Here is an 18,218-nt window from a genome sequence, read left to right as displayed (position 1 = left end):
ATGGAGATGTGAACTCTGTTTCAAGCTGGTCACCTGCCCCTCCCAGGTGATGATATCCTCACCTCTGGGGTCATCCACAGACAGGCAGCCATCTAGGAGACAGGTGCCAAACCCAATCCCAACCCCATCATCCCTTGCCATCATCTCTGCCACAAAGACAGGGCCACCTGTCACGTGGCCACCCCGATGGGGAAAGACACATGGGTGAACAGACTTTATGAAATTTGCACCATGTTTGTCACTTAGTTCCTGTCTATTTCTTGTAAGTCTACAGTAGCCACCCGAGAAGAAACTGGGTCCTTTCATCATCCTCATTTTCCAAAATCTGTCCCCCTAGATTTGCATCACCATAGGCTGTGACCATGGCAGAGACCCTGACTAGTGCAGCAACTGGCAGAGCCCTGCCCAGCCACCACCCCCCACCCCACCCTTGATTCTCTGACAGGAAGCTGAGGGAGGCTGAGAGCCCTCACTGGACCCAAATTCCAAATAGGCTCCTTTTTGGCCAACACTATGTTACACAGGATGGCTGGGAGTGAGGTGGGCCTGCCTGACCTGTGTGTGGCAATACCCTGTGGTGACCATTTCCACTTCTGGAAATTTCCATGCCAACCACCAGGAGCATTGTAGGGTCTTCAGCCTGGGGCTTCCACACTTTTGGAGAACTGGAGCTGCTTTCCACGTCCCATCTTCCTATAGTTTTCCTGTCCACAGGGTCCTGACTGATGACCTTGAGATGACACACTCACTGGTCCTCAGGTACCCATTGCCTCCTTTTTGCTGACAAGAAAGTGTCTGCTCTGGGCACAGCTGTCCTGCAGAGCCTCCTCCCCCCTCAGGAAGTAGGAATTATCAACCAGGAGGGTGAAGACCATAAGACCAATAGCAGATAACCAGTAGGACAGGGGTTCCACCTGACTCCAAGGGTGGGCTGCATCCCTGGGCAGGTATCAGATAGCCAAAGCCCTTGGGGCAATTCTTTGTGCCCATCAGCCAACTTTGAGTTGTGCATCAGAATCTCCTTGCTATGCTGACCTTCTCTCCAGGATCTGCAACTTTTCCTGGGTCACACCACATCTTGTCCTTTCTTTTGTCTCTGGTCTCTTTTGCTGACCCTGGACTCCTATGACAGATTTGCATATTTGACCCTCCCTACTCATTTGTTTGCCCAGGTATCTCTCTAAGTACCTTCTCCATTCTGTCTTCATGGTTGACACCACTTGCTCTCCACAGCACCCAGACATCTGTTTCCTTCTGTTACTGTGACTGTCCCTCCCTTCTCAGTCAGCTGCTTCAGGGGGACACACTCCCGGCCACTCTCAGGATGCCTCTTCTGTGCCCATGGGGAAGGTAATGGTTGAGAAACCTTTGCCCATTCATTCACGTGCTCAATGCCATCCAGCCCTGCACTGTCCCCCTTCTTCCCAAGTGGAGCCATCATCGGACAGATTGGAGGAGGCCTCTGCCTGGTACCTGTGACCCTCCATTGCCTCCCCAACTTGAAGAGCGTCATTGTCCCAAGGATGAGCTCCCAGTAGTGTAGCCAAGCTGAGTGGTGATTGCAGGTTGGGTTCTGGCAAGTTTCCATCACATCCTGAACACAGATTCTGGGAAAAGATCTCCTTTCCCAGACTGACAAGTCTCTTTTTCCATAGGACACCACCCCATGTCCCAGTGCCAGGATCCAGCTGAGCTGTACCTTGGCACACATTTGGAATTCCCCCCCTGAGAAATGAGCTATAGTTCAATTTTTTCCAGTGATATAAAATTATCCTTATTTCCTCTAAGGTCATATTTGTCTAACCATCCTCTTCACTGCCAGGGCCAGGCAAAAGGGAAATGTAAAACATGTATGATTTCAAACACATCCAAAAAGTAATTTAAAAATATAGCTGTCTGGGGAAAGTCATGGGTGCTTGTATGTTCAGTGTTGTCTTTTAACAAGGGGTTGGGGTCAGTTGCTGGTGGATTCAGCTAGCGATAAAATCTTCCACATTTAGTGAATTGTTTGAAAACTGAAAGTAATATAAAACATACTACAAAAATAGTCATTCCACTTTTGTCTAATTATATAATCCCACGATTAATGTATTTTTTTCAAAGTTTTTTATTTATTTGACAGAGAGAAAGAAATCACAAGTAGGCAGAGAGGCAGGCAAAGAGAGAGAGAGGAGGAAGCAGGTTCCCCGCAGAGCAGACAGCCCGACGCTGGGCTTGATCCCAGGACCCTGGGATCATAACCTGAGCCGAAGGCAGAGGCTTTAACCCACTGAGCCACCCAGGCGCCCCTAATATATTATTTTTTACATGGCTCTAGTCATTAGAAGAATACTACTTGTATCATACTTTTATTTCATGTTTTCACATTAGCAGTTTTGTTCTTCATTTTTTAAAATATTATACAAGAACATTTTCCCTTTGGGAAATTGGTGGGGGGAGGAAGCACATGGGTCTCGTCGCTCTGCCATCATAATCGCTTGAGTATTTTATTTGAACTTGTATTCCATGCAATAGAATAGAAAATTAAACTTGTGTTTTTTATTGCAATCATAGTTTTTGTTCTTTCTCATGTTGAAAAAAAAATCATTTTCCTTTTCCTGATCCTTCCGGACCACAGACCTATGGAAGAATAAAGACGAGTCGTGGAATTTCCCCCAGAACTATGACCCGGAACTGATCAAACAGGAGAAACGGAAGGAACTAGAGTCAGAGATCAGAGTGCAGGTAACACCACACTTTGCACAAAGACAGTCATCAGCGGCCACCGTTGGGCTTCTTTACCATTTCCCATCCATGACCGACCCAGAGCTTAAACTATTTTTAAACTTCACAAAGAAAACACGAGACACACAAAGCCACTCAAAAGTGGTGTGTTTTGTACTCATCTAGGTGGATGAGCTAATGCGACAGGAACTAAAAAACTTGAAACTGGCTGTGGACAGAGAAAAGGAGTATCCCGTCAAAGCAGGAAAGAAGAAAGGAGGTAAAAAGGTGAGTAACAAGTAAGCATGGGAGGGATGAGGGAGACACAGATTTGAATCACCAGCAGGAGCGCCACCTGGGGTCCCAGTGCTGAGTCCGGGATGCTGCCTGGCACACCAGCGGGACCCAGGCTGCTGCGCAGGGAAACGCCTTCCTTGGAGGGACGTGCCTTGTTCCACCGTGCAGTCCTCAGGGACATGGGTTCATAAATGGGAGACATCCAACAGTCTGAGAGTAACCTGCCCCACATGTCCTCACTGCAGATTCGCATTACCCAGGTCCCGCAGATAGGATGAGGACCATCAGGGGAGCCAGTGATGTGCCCGAATGTCTGCCCCTTTCTCCCTGTGGGAAGATCTGTAAGGGCCGCCCGTGGCAATGAGCAAGTTCTTTGTGAGTAATGGTTCAGATGAATTGAATTTTAAATTGCCACCAATCCATCTCACAGTGTTTTGGAGTAGCCAATTAGATCCCAATATTCAAAGTTCATTTACTGGGCCCTGTGAGAGAATAGAAAATATATAGATCCCTGCCTCCAGTTCCTGGCACAGAGCTCCCGAATCTCTTGTAAATCCTTACATCATGAGAGCACTTGGAGCATATCTGGGTGGGCTCCTGGATGGCTTTTGTCTAGGGCCCAGTCACCAGGAAGACCAAAGCATGATTATTAGAAGCTTAGAATTTTCAGCCCTACTCCTCATCCTCTAGCAAGGGGAGAAGGGCTGGAAAGGGGGTTAATAACTGACTGTGCCTATGTGAGGAAGCCTCCATGAAATCCCGATAATGTCAGAAGGGTGAACACAGGCGTGAACAAGGAGGCATATTGCCCCAACTCCATGGGGACAGAAACTCCTGCACTCAGGACTCTCCCAGAACTCGCCCAAAGTACCACTCTGTCTGGCTGTTGTCTGTAACCTTTATCACATCCTTTAATAAACTGGTAAACATGAAGTGTTTCCCTCAGTTCTGTGAAACACTGTAACAAAGTAATTGAACTCAAAGAAGGGGTCATGGGAACCTCAGGTTTACAACCACTGGGTCAGAAACACAGGTGACAACACGGACTTGTGACTGGTGCCTGACGTGGGGGATGCAGGAGTAGTCACGTGGGATGGGCCCTCAGCCTGTGGGATCTGGTGCTATTTCTAAGTAGGTGGTATCAGAATGGAGTCAAATTGTAGGACAGTCGATGTTGCTTGGTGGGGGAAACCCACCCATGCACATCTGGTGTCAGAAGTGTTGTGTATGTGGTAGTCATTGGGAGCAGAGGAGAGACACAGGAGGAAAGAACTACTTTTCCTACCCTAGACCTCTACTTCCACTTTCATTCCAGATCCAGCCCTGCCATTGGGGCCAGAATCCTCCAAGGAGAGGCCAGACTTCTCCTCTCTGGCAGTGTTAGCAGGTGGAGAGGCGATCTTTGCCCCTTTGATGGCTTTCTTGCGGATCCATGGCTGATCAACCCTTCTTGCAGTTCTGTACTCTCTTAGAGCTTTTCATACATCCAACTACGAGAGTGCCTATTCAGCCAGTCCCCTTAGGATGACGCTATCCCGATCCATTTTGTATTGAGTTTAACTCTGACTTTTCAGTTCGATACCTGAGTGTCTTTGATAGCCCTCCTTGAGGATACATCACTGAAGGCTAATGAGGGTGATCTGCAGGTTATTCTCTCACACCAGTAGGTGAGGACACTTATTGATGACACCATTGACTCTATTAATGTCTGCACATCTACATGAAAACATGATGTTTTGATGATTGATCATGGCAGTTAAAGCAAACAAAACGGGAAATGAAGGCAAAAAGTGGACATACCCCTCTGGCTGAAAATAGTCTTTCTCCTTTTACCCAGCAAGTATCCTTATGCAGGCCTAACATCATACTGGGCTTCCTCACCCTCTTACATGACGGCCACCTCTCATTCCTTGTAGTCTGGTGTGTGCCTGTTCCATGTCATGACTCAGGATGTCACAGGGAGGGGTCACTGTGAATTTCCCTCTTGAAATTAAGCTGGTTTAACATGCAGTGGGTGTGCCTAAGCACACTCCAATAGATTGATGGTAATTGTGTAACTATGGAGTTTTGAGTGTCCCAAATTCCAATCCAATAACATAAACTTTGGAGACATAATGTGGTTTATTTTGTTAACTGAAACATAATTAACTATACCAAATCCCATCCTCAGAAAGACCATTAGCAGAAGGGGAGTAGTTTACCCTATATGTAGAAAAGGAGGGAAAGGACTCAGAGGGATAAAGTTAGGCAGTATTACTCCATCATCTTTCAGAGAAAGTGACTTGATCAGAGATTTTACAGCAGCCTGAGTCTTCCTTTCAAAATATAAATCTGATCTTATCATTCCATGAATGATAAAATGCCTGTTCTATAGCATTTTAATCCTCTGAGAACAAAGATGACAGTCTTCAGCCAGGCTTACAAGGGCATGTCTAAACTGGCCAGTGCCTTCTTCCCCAAGCTCTTCACCCACTCTCCCTTCCCAGCTAAACTTTAGCATCCTGAACTTCCTCTTTGCTCTCCGAACCCACTGTGCTCCTTCCCACCACAGGGCCTTTGCACATACTGTTCTCCCTCAAGAACTATCTTTACTCCCATGCCCCTAATCCCTAGCCTTGTTAACTCCTACTCATCCTTTAGGTCTCAGTCCAAGCCTTTCTTCCTCAGGGAAGCCTTCTGAGCCATCCATAGTAGGTCTGCTTTCTCTGTATATACATGGCATGTTTACTAGGTCTTCCTGATGCTTTATCAGAGTTTTAATGTTATATTTACTAGTGAGAACATTTTATTGATATCTTCTTTCCCGAACCAACTGGAGGACTATAAGTGCAGGCACTGTATGATTGTATTTTTTGCTTATTCACCATTGTACCCCTTTCTGGCACAAAGCAAGTCCTTAATACATATATCAAATAAATTAGTCAAATCTAGTTCCCATGAAGATTGATCCCTAAAGGGACGCCTGGGTGGCTCAGTTGGTTGGACGACTGCCTTCGGCTCAGGGCGTGATCCTGGAGTCCCGGGATCGAGTCCCACATCGGGCTCCCAGCTCCACGGGGAGTCTGCTTCTCCCTCTGACCTTCTCCTCGCTCATGCTCTCTCTCACTGTCTCTCTCTCAAATAAATAAATAAAAGATTGATCCCTATAAGCTAAATATATGCCTCAGAATATCACATTATAGCATCAGCAGCAATTCACAATATCCAGCCACCTCCCTTGTTAATTCCTTATTCACCAAGCAAACTTCATATGAGTTATTATAGTTTCGTGTTGATTTTTCTATAAGATGGAGGTGTCCAGGGTCTGATTCTCTTAGCAATTGTATGTCTCATTCTAAATTCATAAATTTACATCACAGTCTATCCCACATTCTCCTGCTATTCGTAGATCCAAAATTAGGCTTGGGGGACAGACTATCTGTATTAATTTTTTTTTCATTTAATAAGTATTTATTCAGCCAGGTATATTTCAAGGCATTCAGAGTACAGAAGAGAATAAGACAAGTCAAAGCTTCTGTACTGGCAAAGGCAAGTTTCCAGATCTGCAGGGCTAGATCATTCTGGATGTGCTGTCGTCCCCATGATCACATCACTGGGTGAGGTTCTACCTCTCAGAGGCCCTCTGTTTCCTAAGTTCCTCTCCTGCCATAATCACAGAAGTTTTAAGGATATAGGAGTTCTCGAAGAAGCTAGGAAGTTCCTTACGTGTAAAATCCTTGGCTGACTCTATTTTTTGCATTCCAAAGTGCTAGCATTTATAAGTAGGAAAGGGAAGAATGCCATATTTGGGACGCCTGGGTGGCTCAGTTGGTTGGGCGGCTGCCTTCGGCTCAGGTCATGATCCCAGTGTCCTGGGATCGAGTCCCACATCGGGCTCCTTGCTCTGCAGGGAGTCTGCTTCTCCCTCTGCCTCTGCCTGCCACTCTGTCTGCCTGTGCTCGCTCTCGCTCTCTCTCTGACAAATAAATAAATAAAATCTTTAAAAAAAAAAAATCTACTTTTAAAAGAAACAAATGAACATTCTACAACTGAAAATTCTAACAGAAATTGAAAACTCCCTGAACTGGTTAACAATAGCATGGACATGCAGAATACAGGTTGAGTTTAAAGACCAACCAAAAGGAAATCTAAACTGAAGCATAAAAAGAGGAAGAATATAAAGAACAGAAGGAGAATAAGAGACATTTGAGACATGGTCAATAGTTGCACTATATGTCTACTTGCAGTCCCCCAGAAAAGAAGAATGGGAAAGGAGCAATATATGAAAAAGTAATGTCCATGAATTTTCCCAATCAGATGAAATACATGAAGCCACAAATTCAGGAGCCTTAGTGAGGTCTAGTAGGGTGAAACAAAGAAACCACATCTCAACACATCATAGTCAAAATGCTAAAAGTCAAAGATAAAAGGCAAAATCTTACGAGTTTTTGTTTTGTTTTGTTTTGTTTTGTTTTGTTTTGTTTTGTTTTGTTTTAAGACACATTTCTGGGACGCCTGGGTGGCTCAGTCGGTTAGGCCACTGCCTTCAGCTCAGGTAATGATCCCAGGATCCTGGGATCGAGTCCCATATCAGTCTCCTTGCTTGGCAGGGAGCCTGCTTCCCTTCCTCTCTCTATGCCTGCCCCTCTGCCTCCTTGTGCACTCACTTGCTCTCTCTGTCTCTGACAAATAAATAAATGAATAAAATCTTTAAAAAAAAGAAAAGAAAAACACATCTCCTTCAAGGAAACAAAAATAAAAATAAGAATTACTGCTGACTTTCCCAACAGAAACTATGGAGCCAGAAGGCAATGAATGGCTTCTTAAGAGATTGGGAAAAATTAGCTATCAACCTAGAACTCTGGATCCAGAGAAAATATCCTCCAAAAATGGAATGAAATAGAGATGCTCCCAGACAAACAAAATCTTAGAGAACTTATCAGTGGCAGATCCACAATATGAAAATAGTAAAAGGATATTTTTCAGGTTAAAGGAAAATGATCCCAAATGGAAACAAAGAAACATAAGAAGGAATGATCAGCTGTTGAAAATATAAAAGACTACTTTTAGAATATTCTGTTTTTTTAAGGCAGGAATAGTAACAAAGCCTTATGTATTTATAACATAGAAATAAAATATGTGACAACAGCAATCGATAAGTTAAGTAGGGGCGAATGTACTTGTAAGGTTATTGTGTCATTTGGGGCACCATAAAGTGCTAACTTAAGGTAAATTGTAATGTTAGTAATATATTTTATAATTCTCGAAATAGTACTAAAATATATATTAAAAAGTAATAGTGAACATAAAGTGAGAAAATAAAAAATACTTGATTGATCAGAAAGAATACAGGAAAGGAAAAGGAAAAGAAAAAAAGAACAGATTGCACAAATAGAAAAAGATATGGCAATGATAGAATTAAACTGAACTATTGGTACAGGAATTAGATGCATAGATCAAAAGAAAAAAGAAAACACAACCCAGAAGTAAGCCAACACGAATATTCCTGACTGACTTTTGATAGAAGTACAAAAATTCAAGGAAGAATAACCTTTACAATACATGGGGTTGGAACAATTAGATATCCCCAGACAGAAAAATGAACCTTTACCTAAGTCTCATACAGTGTACAAAAACTAACTCAAACCAGATCATACACTTAAGTGGAAAATGTGTTATTAAAATATAGAAGAACATCTTTGGGATCTAAGACAAGGCAAAGTTCTTAGGAAAAATCACCAAAAGCAGAATTCATAGAAGGAAAATTTGGACTTCATCAAAATTAGAAACTTCTCCATGAAAGATTCTATCAAGAGCATAAGAAGACAAACTAGAGACTAGGAGAAAATATTTGCAAACAACATTATCTGAGGAAGAGCTAGTAACATAGAACATACAAAGAACTCTCAAAACTCTGTAGTTAAAAAAACAATTGATTAGAAAATGAGCAAAAGCCCCACATCAGGCTGTCTGCTCAGCAGGGAGCCTGTCCCCCACCCCTTTCTCTCTGCCTGCCTCTCTGCCTACTTGTGATCTCTGTCTGTCAAATAAATAAATAAAATCTTTTTTTAAAAAAAAAGAAAGAAAGAAAGAGCAAAAGACACAAGGAGGCACTTCCCTGAGTGGCTATGCAGAGGGTAAATGAGCACAGGAAAGATGCCCCTAGCCATGAGGGAAATGCAAATTAAAATCACAATGAGAAATCACCACACACTTATTAGGGTGGCAATACTGATTGCTAGAGAGGGTGGGGAGGAACTAGATCACTCATGCATTACTGGTGGGAATGTGGAATGCTATGGGCACTCTGAAAAGCAATTTCACCCTTTGTTTGCAAACCATATATGCAACTACTATACAACCCAGCAATTGCACTTATGGGCATTTATCCCAGAAAACCAAAGACATTCTCATTCTCTCTCTCTCTCTCTCTCTCTCTCACACATACACACACACACACACACACACACACACACACCCTTAATTCATAACTCAAAACTGAATTCATGGCACCTTAACTCATAATAACTCAGAACTGAAAACAGCAATAAAAAAGAACAACCATTAATACATACAATGACTGGCCAAATTTCCCAAGAATTACAACGAGTGAAAAGCTAAAAGAGACATACTCTGTGATTTTTGTTGATACAACATTCTCCAAAGCACAACATTACAGAAATGGAAGAGAGATTCATGGTTTCCAGGGGTTAAAGATGGGGTATCCATGGGAGGGAAGTGAGTCGATCAAGGAAGGGCCACCTGAGGAATCCTGGTGGAAAAAAATGTTCTGTTTCTTGACGGTTCCAATGTCCTTAGAAGGATAGTTCTAAGACATTACCATTGAGAGAAACCCGGTAAAAGTTATGCAGGATCTCTGTATTATTTCTTATGACTACATGTGAATCTACCATTTTCTCAAAATAAAAATTTTAATGTGTAAAACCTGAAAATCATGATGTATTGCTATGTGCAACCACATAAGTGACCCTTGTAATCATGACATTGGCTGAAAGGAGCCAGATATAGGGAGTTTGCATTGCACGATTCCATGTAGACCAACAGGCAGTGTGACTCCACTGTGAAGTCAGAGGAACCGCTACCCACAGACTGGAGAGCAGCATGAGAGATGGGTCAGGGGTGAAGGGACCATGTTCTAGATGTTGAACTGGGCACTGGTTATATGGTTATATGTAAAAATTAAATGCAAAAGTCAATCAGCCCGGACGTGAGTATACTCATTGAGCATAAATTATAAAGAAATGAAATTAATGAGTGAACGATGACATGGACATGGAGGAATGATAGATGCTGAGATAGTAAGAAAGTGCCTAAGAGTCAGTCTACATGATGGGGAGCAGGGTTGGCCCGAGGAGGTCTGAGAAAGAAGATGAGCCAGGAAAGGGAGAGCACCAGGCTGGAAAAATACCATCCACCATGGTGAACTTTAATGTCTTCCTGGGTGCAAAGGGGAGGTACCGATGGATGCTTTAAACAGAGTGGTGAAGCAATCAGCAACAGTGTTCTTTAGAAAGATCGCATTCCAAGCACTTTCCTCCGGCTGTCACAGTGATCAGAATGCAGAGAACCAGATCTGAGAACCAGATCTGGGCTGGATGCTAACAGGGCATGCGATTGGGTGTCAAAGACCAGCACAGCCTGATGGCCTGGGCACATGGTGCTCTCATCCTTTGTAATTGAGAGCCCGCAAGAAGAGAGCCAGGATGCTCAGTGCCTGTTGGCAGTCAGGCCCCGTGCAGGCTTCACAGGGATGACCTCACTCTCTACTCGCTCAGGGACATGCCCACATAAGCAACCTGCTGTTTCCCAGGCCAAGCCCTCCATCCAAGAAAATGTGGCTGTCACACGTCCAGTGTGCGCAATGGACGTTCCCATCCCATTCCTTGACACCATTACCAAAAACAGCTGCCCTACCTAAATTCTAGAGCTTCGTTGCTCACTTGTTTTTACTAAATTGTTGGCTATTTCCATTTTTTTTTCCAGAAAAAGAAAGGGAAGAAAGGTAAAAAAGGAAAAAGAGGAAAGAAGGACAAAGACCTGACAGCGGACAGGTGAGGTGTGCTCTAGACTTGTGCTGCACATGGAGGGCTCCCCCCACCTCCAGAGCAGAGGGTAGGTCACAGCCAAAGTCCTCGGCCCCAGCCTGGGAATAGCACCCCTCTCTGCCCACCACACCTCCTTCACCCTGGGGGTGCTGGGCCACTCTGCAGTCCTATATAAAGAGTGGCCTCCTAGCCTGCAAAGATGCGTGCCAAAGGATGAACACTGGAGTCACCTCTGAAATCATGTGACTTTTTTTAAGTTTTAAAATTCGTGGGGTTCTTTTTTTTTTTAAGATTTTATTTATTTATTGAGAGAAAGAGAGAATGCTCAAGCACAGGGAGGGGCAGAGGGAGAGAGAGAGAGAATCCCAAGCAGACTCTGTGCCAAGCGTGGAGCCCAATGTGGGGCTCAATCCCATGACCCTGAAATCATAATCTAAGCTGAAATCAAGAGTTGGATGTTTACCTGACCACACCACCCAAGCACCCCAAAATTTGTGGAGGGTCTTAAGAAGGTGTTCAAGAAGCAGCAACCTGATCCAACTTTGGAGGAGTATGGACCCTCCTGGAGGGCAGAGATGGTCCCCATTTTCTGCCCTGCCCTGGCACTTCACAAGTGCTCATTGAAAGGAAGGATGGGGTTTTGCCTCATTGAGGGGCATTTCCATTGCTTGAGCTCCACTGGCCAAACTCTGATACTCATGAAACATTTTCAGTGCTCATTTTTAAGCTAAAATGGCCCTTCCATGCTTTAACATTGGAAATAAATAGGACCCAGGTTTTCAAATATTTTCAAGGAATGTATTAGGATCTGAAAAACAAAATAAACCAAACAAAACAGGTGCAGGAAACAAGCTAGTGGTCACCAGCTGCGGGAGCCCTGGGGAACAGGTGAAATAGGGGAAGGGGATCAAAACAAACAAACTTCTTATAACATAAGTAAGTCATGGGGATGTAATATACAGCACAGGGAATATAGTCAATAATATTGTAATGACTTCATATTGTGACAGATGGGGACTAGACATCATGGGGATCAGTCTGTAATGTATAAAAATATTGAATCATTATGATACACATCTGAAACTGATAAGATATTGTATGTCAATTATACTTCAATTAAATAGATAAGTAAGAATAAAATAAAATACAGTCTTTGGGGCGCCTGGGTGGCTCAGAGGGTTAAAGCCTCTGCCTTCAGCTCAGGTCATGATCCTGGGGTCCTGGGATCGAGTACCACATCAGGCTCTCTGCTCTGCGGGGAACCTGCTTTCTCCTCTCTCTCTGCCTGCCTCTCTGCCTACTTGTGATCTCTGTCTGTCAAATAAATAAATAAAATCTTAAAAAAAAAATACAGTCTCTAATAAGTGAATGTCAGAAATCATTCTGAAAGTATACCTTTCTTCCCATGGGTTTTGTTAATGGAGACCACGTATTGTGCCCCTTTTCGGGGTTATTTCCTAGTCATCCCCTGGCTAGCAGGGGTATATTCCCAAACTGTGCTTGAGAGTTGTATGCATATATTGTATGTTTATATTAAATCAGTATTCTAGTTAGAAACCTACAGTTGGTACTTTCTTGCTGGTCAGATACTGTTATCCCAAATCCCATTACAATTAAAACCTCCTTAATTCGCTGCAGAATTTTAAATGCTATTTTAATTTAAACATATTTGAAAGAATACAATTCCAGTCAATCAACGACTGGGGTCATTTAATTAACATTTATCTCAATGGTATCTGGCTTAAATATAACTGATATTCTTTTTTTTTTTTTTTATAACTGATATTCTTGATCCTACCAACCTGGATCATAGAACAAAGACTGGTTAAATATAGTTATTTTTAAAATCCTTCATTCTAAAGACTAGAGTAGAACTAAAGCACAAGGCCCCAGCAATGAAAAGGGAATAGACAAAACATCTCAAAGAATTAAACTCAATATTTGAGCTTGACCTATCTAAATTCCTACAAGCCAAGCCCCAGTTAATTTCACTGGGAGTTTCATTCATTAAGCGGGATACTGTCTTGATTTTTTCCTCAATTAGTATAAATTACCAGTGTGCTGGCTGTATGCCCAAGGCTCCCTTAGGGGAGTGGTTTGGACATCTGTAAACACTATGGAAAAGTATAACATCTTCCAGAAAAATCATCACACTCACTGCGTTAGACATTTTGTCTTTTGTAGTAGATATTAGTTCCCCTTTATAGAAATTTCTTCTGAACTACTATGCTATTGGGTTAAAAGGAAACATCAATTCACAAAGGATTAATGATCTACTACGGCTTGCAGATGCTAACTGAATATATAATCGTGAGCCCATTGCGCTGCTATAACTGAGCAATTTCTAATTCATATCGGTGCCATCACAAGGACTAATGAAAGGGCAGGCTGTAGGAGCTATACCTGGTCTCAGATGCCCACGAATATAATTCTTATTAATGGGAAACGTCAGACGTACACGTGGATGAGCAAAAGTATTGTTTTTAAAGCCTAGAATGTCCCCCAAATGGTAGAAACGCTTCCAAAAATCAACTTATTTGCATACATACCAACGTGCTTAGAAATAGATCTGGCGGAAGTTCTTTGCATATGTGGCGATTAACGGAAGTGCTGGTTTTATGTGTCTGCTCATGGAATAGCTGGTCTGCTTTATCACCAGGACCATTGAGTCTCTGTATAAGGAACTGGTGGAAGAAGGGCTGCTGATCCAGGCTCTGAAAGTTAACCTCTCTGATTACATCGGTAAGGCTCACCAAAATTAACACATGTATGTCCCACCTATGTCACTCCTTGGGTTTTGAAGTCCCAACAGCTGGAAAGAGGTTTCATTTGTGTTGTTGTCCAAAGCAAAACCTGGCCCATAGTGGCTCGTAGTAGATTTTTGTTGGACTGAATGGATTTGAATTCAGTCTGTGCCGTGAACTCACAGGTCCAGCTTTCTCCCCGAATGTGGTAGAGGCAGGGTTTTGAGCCTATTAGCCATGTTCCTTGGGACATTCTGTCTGGCATAAGTTAAATTGAGGAAATGAAGAAGTGTTCATACTTTCAGATTTAAACAAATGCCCCAAGGGAGCAGCCCCTGGAACTTGAACAACACACAGTTCTCACAAGAGGAATTCCCTCCAGAAAGGGTCACCACAGAAGTAGCTGGAAGGAAGGAGGGGGGGACATAGGCTGTCATTATCTCCAACAAATGTTTTCTCTCAATTTTTAAAAAACAAATGATGACCTGAAAACACACTCAAAGCTTAAAACTCTTCTTAATCCCAGCACCCCAATGCAGGTATAATGTTCGCTTTCTCACATCGGCCATGAGCCAAGACATTCTCCCGCATAACCACAAAAGAATAATCACACACATTACTACAATGTTCTTACTTAATACCTAGTAAGCAATCAACTGCCCCAATTGTCCTAATAATGTTCTTTATACAATTTTGTCTTTCTGAATCCAAAATCCAGTCAAGGACCTTGGCTATGGTGTTCAAATCTGTTTCGTCGTCTTTCATGCCTTTAATCTAGAACAACTTCCAACCCAACGTCTTTCACCCCATTGACATTGTCAGAGCCCGAGCTGTCGCACAGACTGTCCTTCTCAGAAGCGGTTTGACAGTTTGCTCTTAACTTGATTCAGGTTAAATGTTTCTGAAAGTAGACTATGTAGCTGATGTTATGTCCTTCTCAGTATTTAACACTGGGGGCACGTGTGCCCCATCACTGGGGATGTTAAGTACCATCACTGGCTAAGGTGCTGTTCCCCAGACTTCTCCACTGTTAAGCTTCACTCTCTGCTTCCTAGTTAATGAAAAACCGGGGGTTGGGGGAAATTATTCCAGGCTCTGGAGATTCCATTCCCAGCTGGCTTAAAGGTTTTATCCTCCACTGAGCCTCTTTGCCTGCATCGATTCCTACCAGGGTAGCTGTGAAATGGGGGGATCTGTTTCTATCATCCCTTCTATGACTAATAGGTGCCATTTTTCTATAAAGAAGTGTTCTCCCCACCCTCTTTTTAATTTGCTGTGGTATCTGTGTAGAAACATGGAATCTTTCTTTTTCATTGTATTATATTACACACTGACCTAATTTTGGCCTGTAGGAACAAGAAGGCATTTCCCTCTGATCAAAAAATAGTTATTTTAATGCCTTTGAAATAGATCCATAGTTCCTTAGGGCCTTGGAAGCATTTGTATTTCCTAACAGTATAAGAATTTTACCAGGACATATACTGGAATGTATATTGGGTTTCTATTTATTTAATGTGCTTCTTGTTCAACTACCAAAGAGTTTTCTCCTGGATTCCCTTGATTTGGCTCTGTTAATTCTGTTCTTATGAAAATGTGACATCGTTAACAGAACACTGCTCCTTTCCTTGTGGTTGGGATCTCTGACTTCTCCTTGTCTGTCTTTTCCTTTGATATCCTGTATTTTTGCTCATCACTGAATTCCTAGTGTTTAGACGTGCCTGGCACAAGGTGGAGTCTCCAAAAATAAACTGATGGATATATTTCTCATCTTCTGTTTGATTTCTCACCCATCTTGGACTTTTTGCACCAATCTGTCAGTTTCCAGGCAGCATCTTCATGATGCTAAGGCCAAAGTGAATGCAATCAGACCTCACATGAAAATAACCCAGTCGTGGGGTGCCTGGGAGGCTCAGTGGGCTAAAAGCCTCTGCCTTCGGCTCATGTCATGATCCCAGGGTCCTGGGATCGAGCCCCACATCGGACTTTCTGCTCATCAGGGCGCCTGCTTCCCCCTCCCCCCTCTCTGCCTGCCTCTCTGTCTACTTGTGATCTCTCTCTGTGTCAAATAAATAAATAAAATCTTTAAAAAAAAATAAAAGAAAGAAAAGAAAATGACCCAGTCGAATGAATAGACATTTCTCTGAAGAAGACATCCAGAGGGCCAACAGACACATGAAAAGATGTTCAACATCACTTATCATCAGGGAAATGCAAATCACAACCATGATGAGATACCACCTCACACCTGTCAGAATAGCTAAGATTAACAACACAAGAAACAACAGATGGTGATTAAGATGTGGAGAAAGGGAAACCCTCTTGCACTGTGGCTGGGAATGCAAACTGATGCAGCCACTCTGGAAAACAGTATGAGGCTTCCTCTAAAGTTAAAAATAGAACTACCCTACAACCCAGCAATTACACTACTAGGTGTTTACCCAAAGGCTACAAAAATATAGATCTGGAGGGTCTATATACATGCACCCTGATGTTTATAACAGCTTATCAATATTAGCCAAACTATAGAAAGAGCCCAAGTTCCATCAACTGATGAATGGACAAAGATGTAGTCTATATGCAGTGGAATATTACTCAGCCATCAAAAAGAAATTGACATTTGCAATGACATGGATAGAGCTAGAGAGTATTATGCTAAGTGAAGTAAGTCAGAGAAGGACAAATACTGTATGATTTCACTCATACATATTTAAAAAGCAGAACAAATGAACAAATGGAAGTGGGGAGAAAAGGAAAAAGAGAGAAACAAATCATAAGAGACTCTCAAAGATACAGAACAAACTGAGGGTTGCTGGAGGAGAGGTGGGTGAAGGAAGGACTAAATGGGAGATGGGAGAGCATTTGATGTAACGAGCTCTGGGTGTTGCATGTAAGCGAGGAATCACCAAATTCTACTCCAGAAATCAATATTGCCCTGCGTTTTAACTAACTAGAACTTAAATTTAAAAATCGAAAGAAAAAAGAAAAAGAAAATGACCCAGTCTAAAACAAAATCAGTCAAACTGCCATGAGGGCGTTTCCATAGTTTCCTTATTTTTTTCCCAGTTAAGTTTCTTAGCTTGAAAGATGACAGTGGATTGTCCCAAATCCCTACATAAAAATTGGCAGAGCAGCCAGAGAGCAAAACCAGAAACCTACGGACAACATTTACACCAAAACTAAATGACAGGGTCTCCCCTGAAATCGCAAAGTACAAGCCACTGGGGACACAGAGCAAAGAAACACCAAAATGACCAGCAGGCGTTCACAGGGAGGTAGAGCAGACCAACACAGCAGCTGCAGCCAGAACTAGGAGAAGCGTGACCACCTCAGAAAAGCACACCATTGTGCTTTTAATTCATCTGGAAACGACAGAAGAGGGGGCTCTGTGACATTTAAAAAGCTACCCTGTGCCAAGCCTTCTTCTAAAAGTAGAGAAATACTGTCTCACATGAAATGAAGCAATGGAAACATCCAAGATCAAAGCCCACACAACGTTTCTACCAAAAAGAAAGAATAAGGAACAAATTAACATCACAAAAAGATGGAACCCACTCGTTCAAGCAAGCTAACATAACATACGAGAATTACAGAAGAAATGAAAGAATACATAGAATGGAAATTAGAAAAACTCAGAAATGAGTGGACAAAACTCAAGGAATATTAGAAATAAAAAGAAAAATCACTTTGGAAAATAAATTATAATGAATCAAAGAATGAGTAAATAACACCTTAAGAGAAAGAAAATGTGAAAGGAAGAATGTCCCCTCCCCCACCCCTCACCTTCTGAAGGAGGCTTGTCCTTTATGTGATCCTTCTGTGCCTCAGTTTCCACAATTAGGGCAACAGTCACAGCACCCGCCTCATTAAATCACTGGAAATAGTGAGGTAGGAGATCGGGCATCTGGAACATATACCGCCATTGCTGGTGGTGGCATTCTTGCCCAGGCTTTGGCAGGCTGGGGCGTGAGGGGAGGGAGAGGGACTGCAAATCGGAGGGCTTGTGACTTCATGGTATCTCTAGGGGCCTCCCCCCACCAATCCACATTACAGAAGCATGAGTGCGGGGCCACTGCCTAAGGCCAAAATACAGAGAGAACAGACACAAATTAATATTCTGCTAAACTATCCAACTCCACCCATGTTTCAGTCCCCATGTCTTTGGGGGAACACTGACCTGAGGCCAGAGCTGGTGTTTCCCACACTCCCCTTGGTGTTCGGAGCCTGCTCTACAGAGGAGAAAACTCAATATCTTAGATGGTATGACTTACACGTCTGCACACATGAAACCCCCAGAGCTTCGGAATAGCTGATACCTGGCACGTCCTGCACAATCTCAGCTGAGCTCTCCCCACATGGAGTCGACCTAGAGCAGTTTCTCTGCTGACCTCATCCTGGAAGCCAGGCGGCCAGCGTCCAACATACAGTTTAT

General features: G+C 42.9%; 1 protein-coding gene across 2 annotated transcripts in view; it reads left to right on the top strand.

Moving 5' to 3' along the window:
- Positions 1 to 18,218, top strand: part of IQCA1 (IQ motif containing with AAA domain 1) — a 151,252-nt gene that overhangs the window by 90,012 nt on the left and 43,022 nt on the right. For both annotated transcript variants that reach the window (XM_044241907.1, XM_044241906.1), the window contains exons 10-13: positions 2,618 to 2,724; positions 2,890 to 2,991; positions 10,984 to 11,051; positions 13,705 to 13,787. In XM_044241907.1, coding sequence (XP_044097842.1) covers positions 2,618 to 2,724; positions 2,890 to 2,991; positions 10,984 to 11,051; positions 13,705 to 13,787 — 360 coding nt within the window. The remainder of the gene's footprint in view (positions 1 to 2,617; positions 2,725 to 2,889; positions 2,992 to 10,983; positions 11,052 to 13,704; positions 13,788 to 18,218) is intronic.

Source organism: Neovison vison, chromosome 3 (genome assembly GCF_020171115.1).
Source record: "Neovison vison isolate M4711 chromosome 3, ASM_NN_V1, whole genome shotgun sequence".
Taxonomy (NCBI): domain Eukaryota; kingdom Metazoa; phylum Chordata; class Mammalia; order Carnivora; family Mustelidae; genus Neogale; species Neogale vison.
Note: the sequence above shows the minus strand (reverse complement) of the source record. Positions and strands in the feature narration are given on the sequence as shown.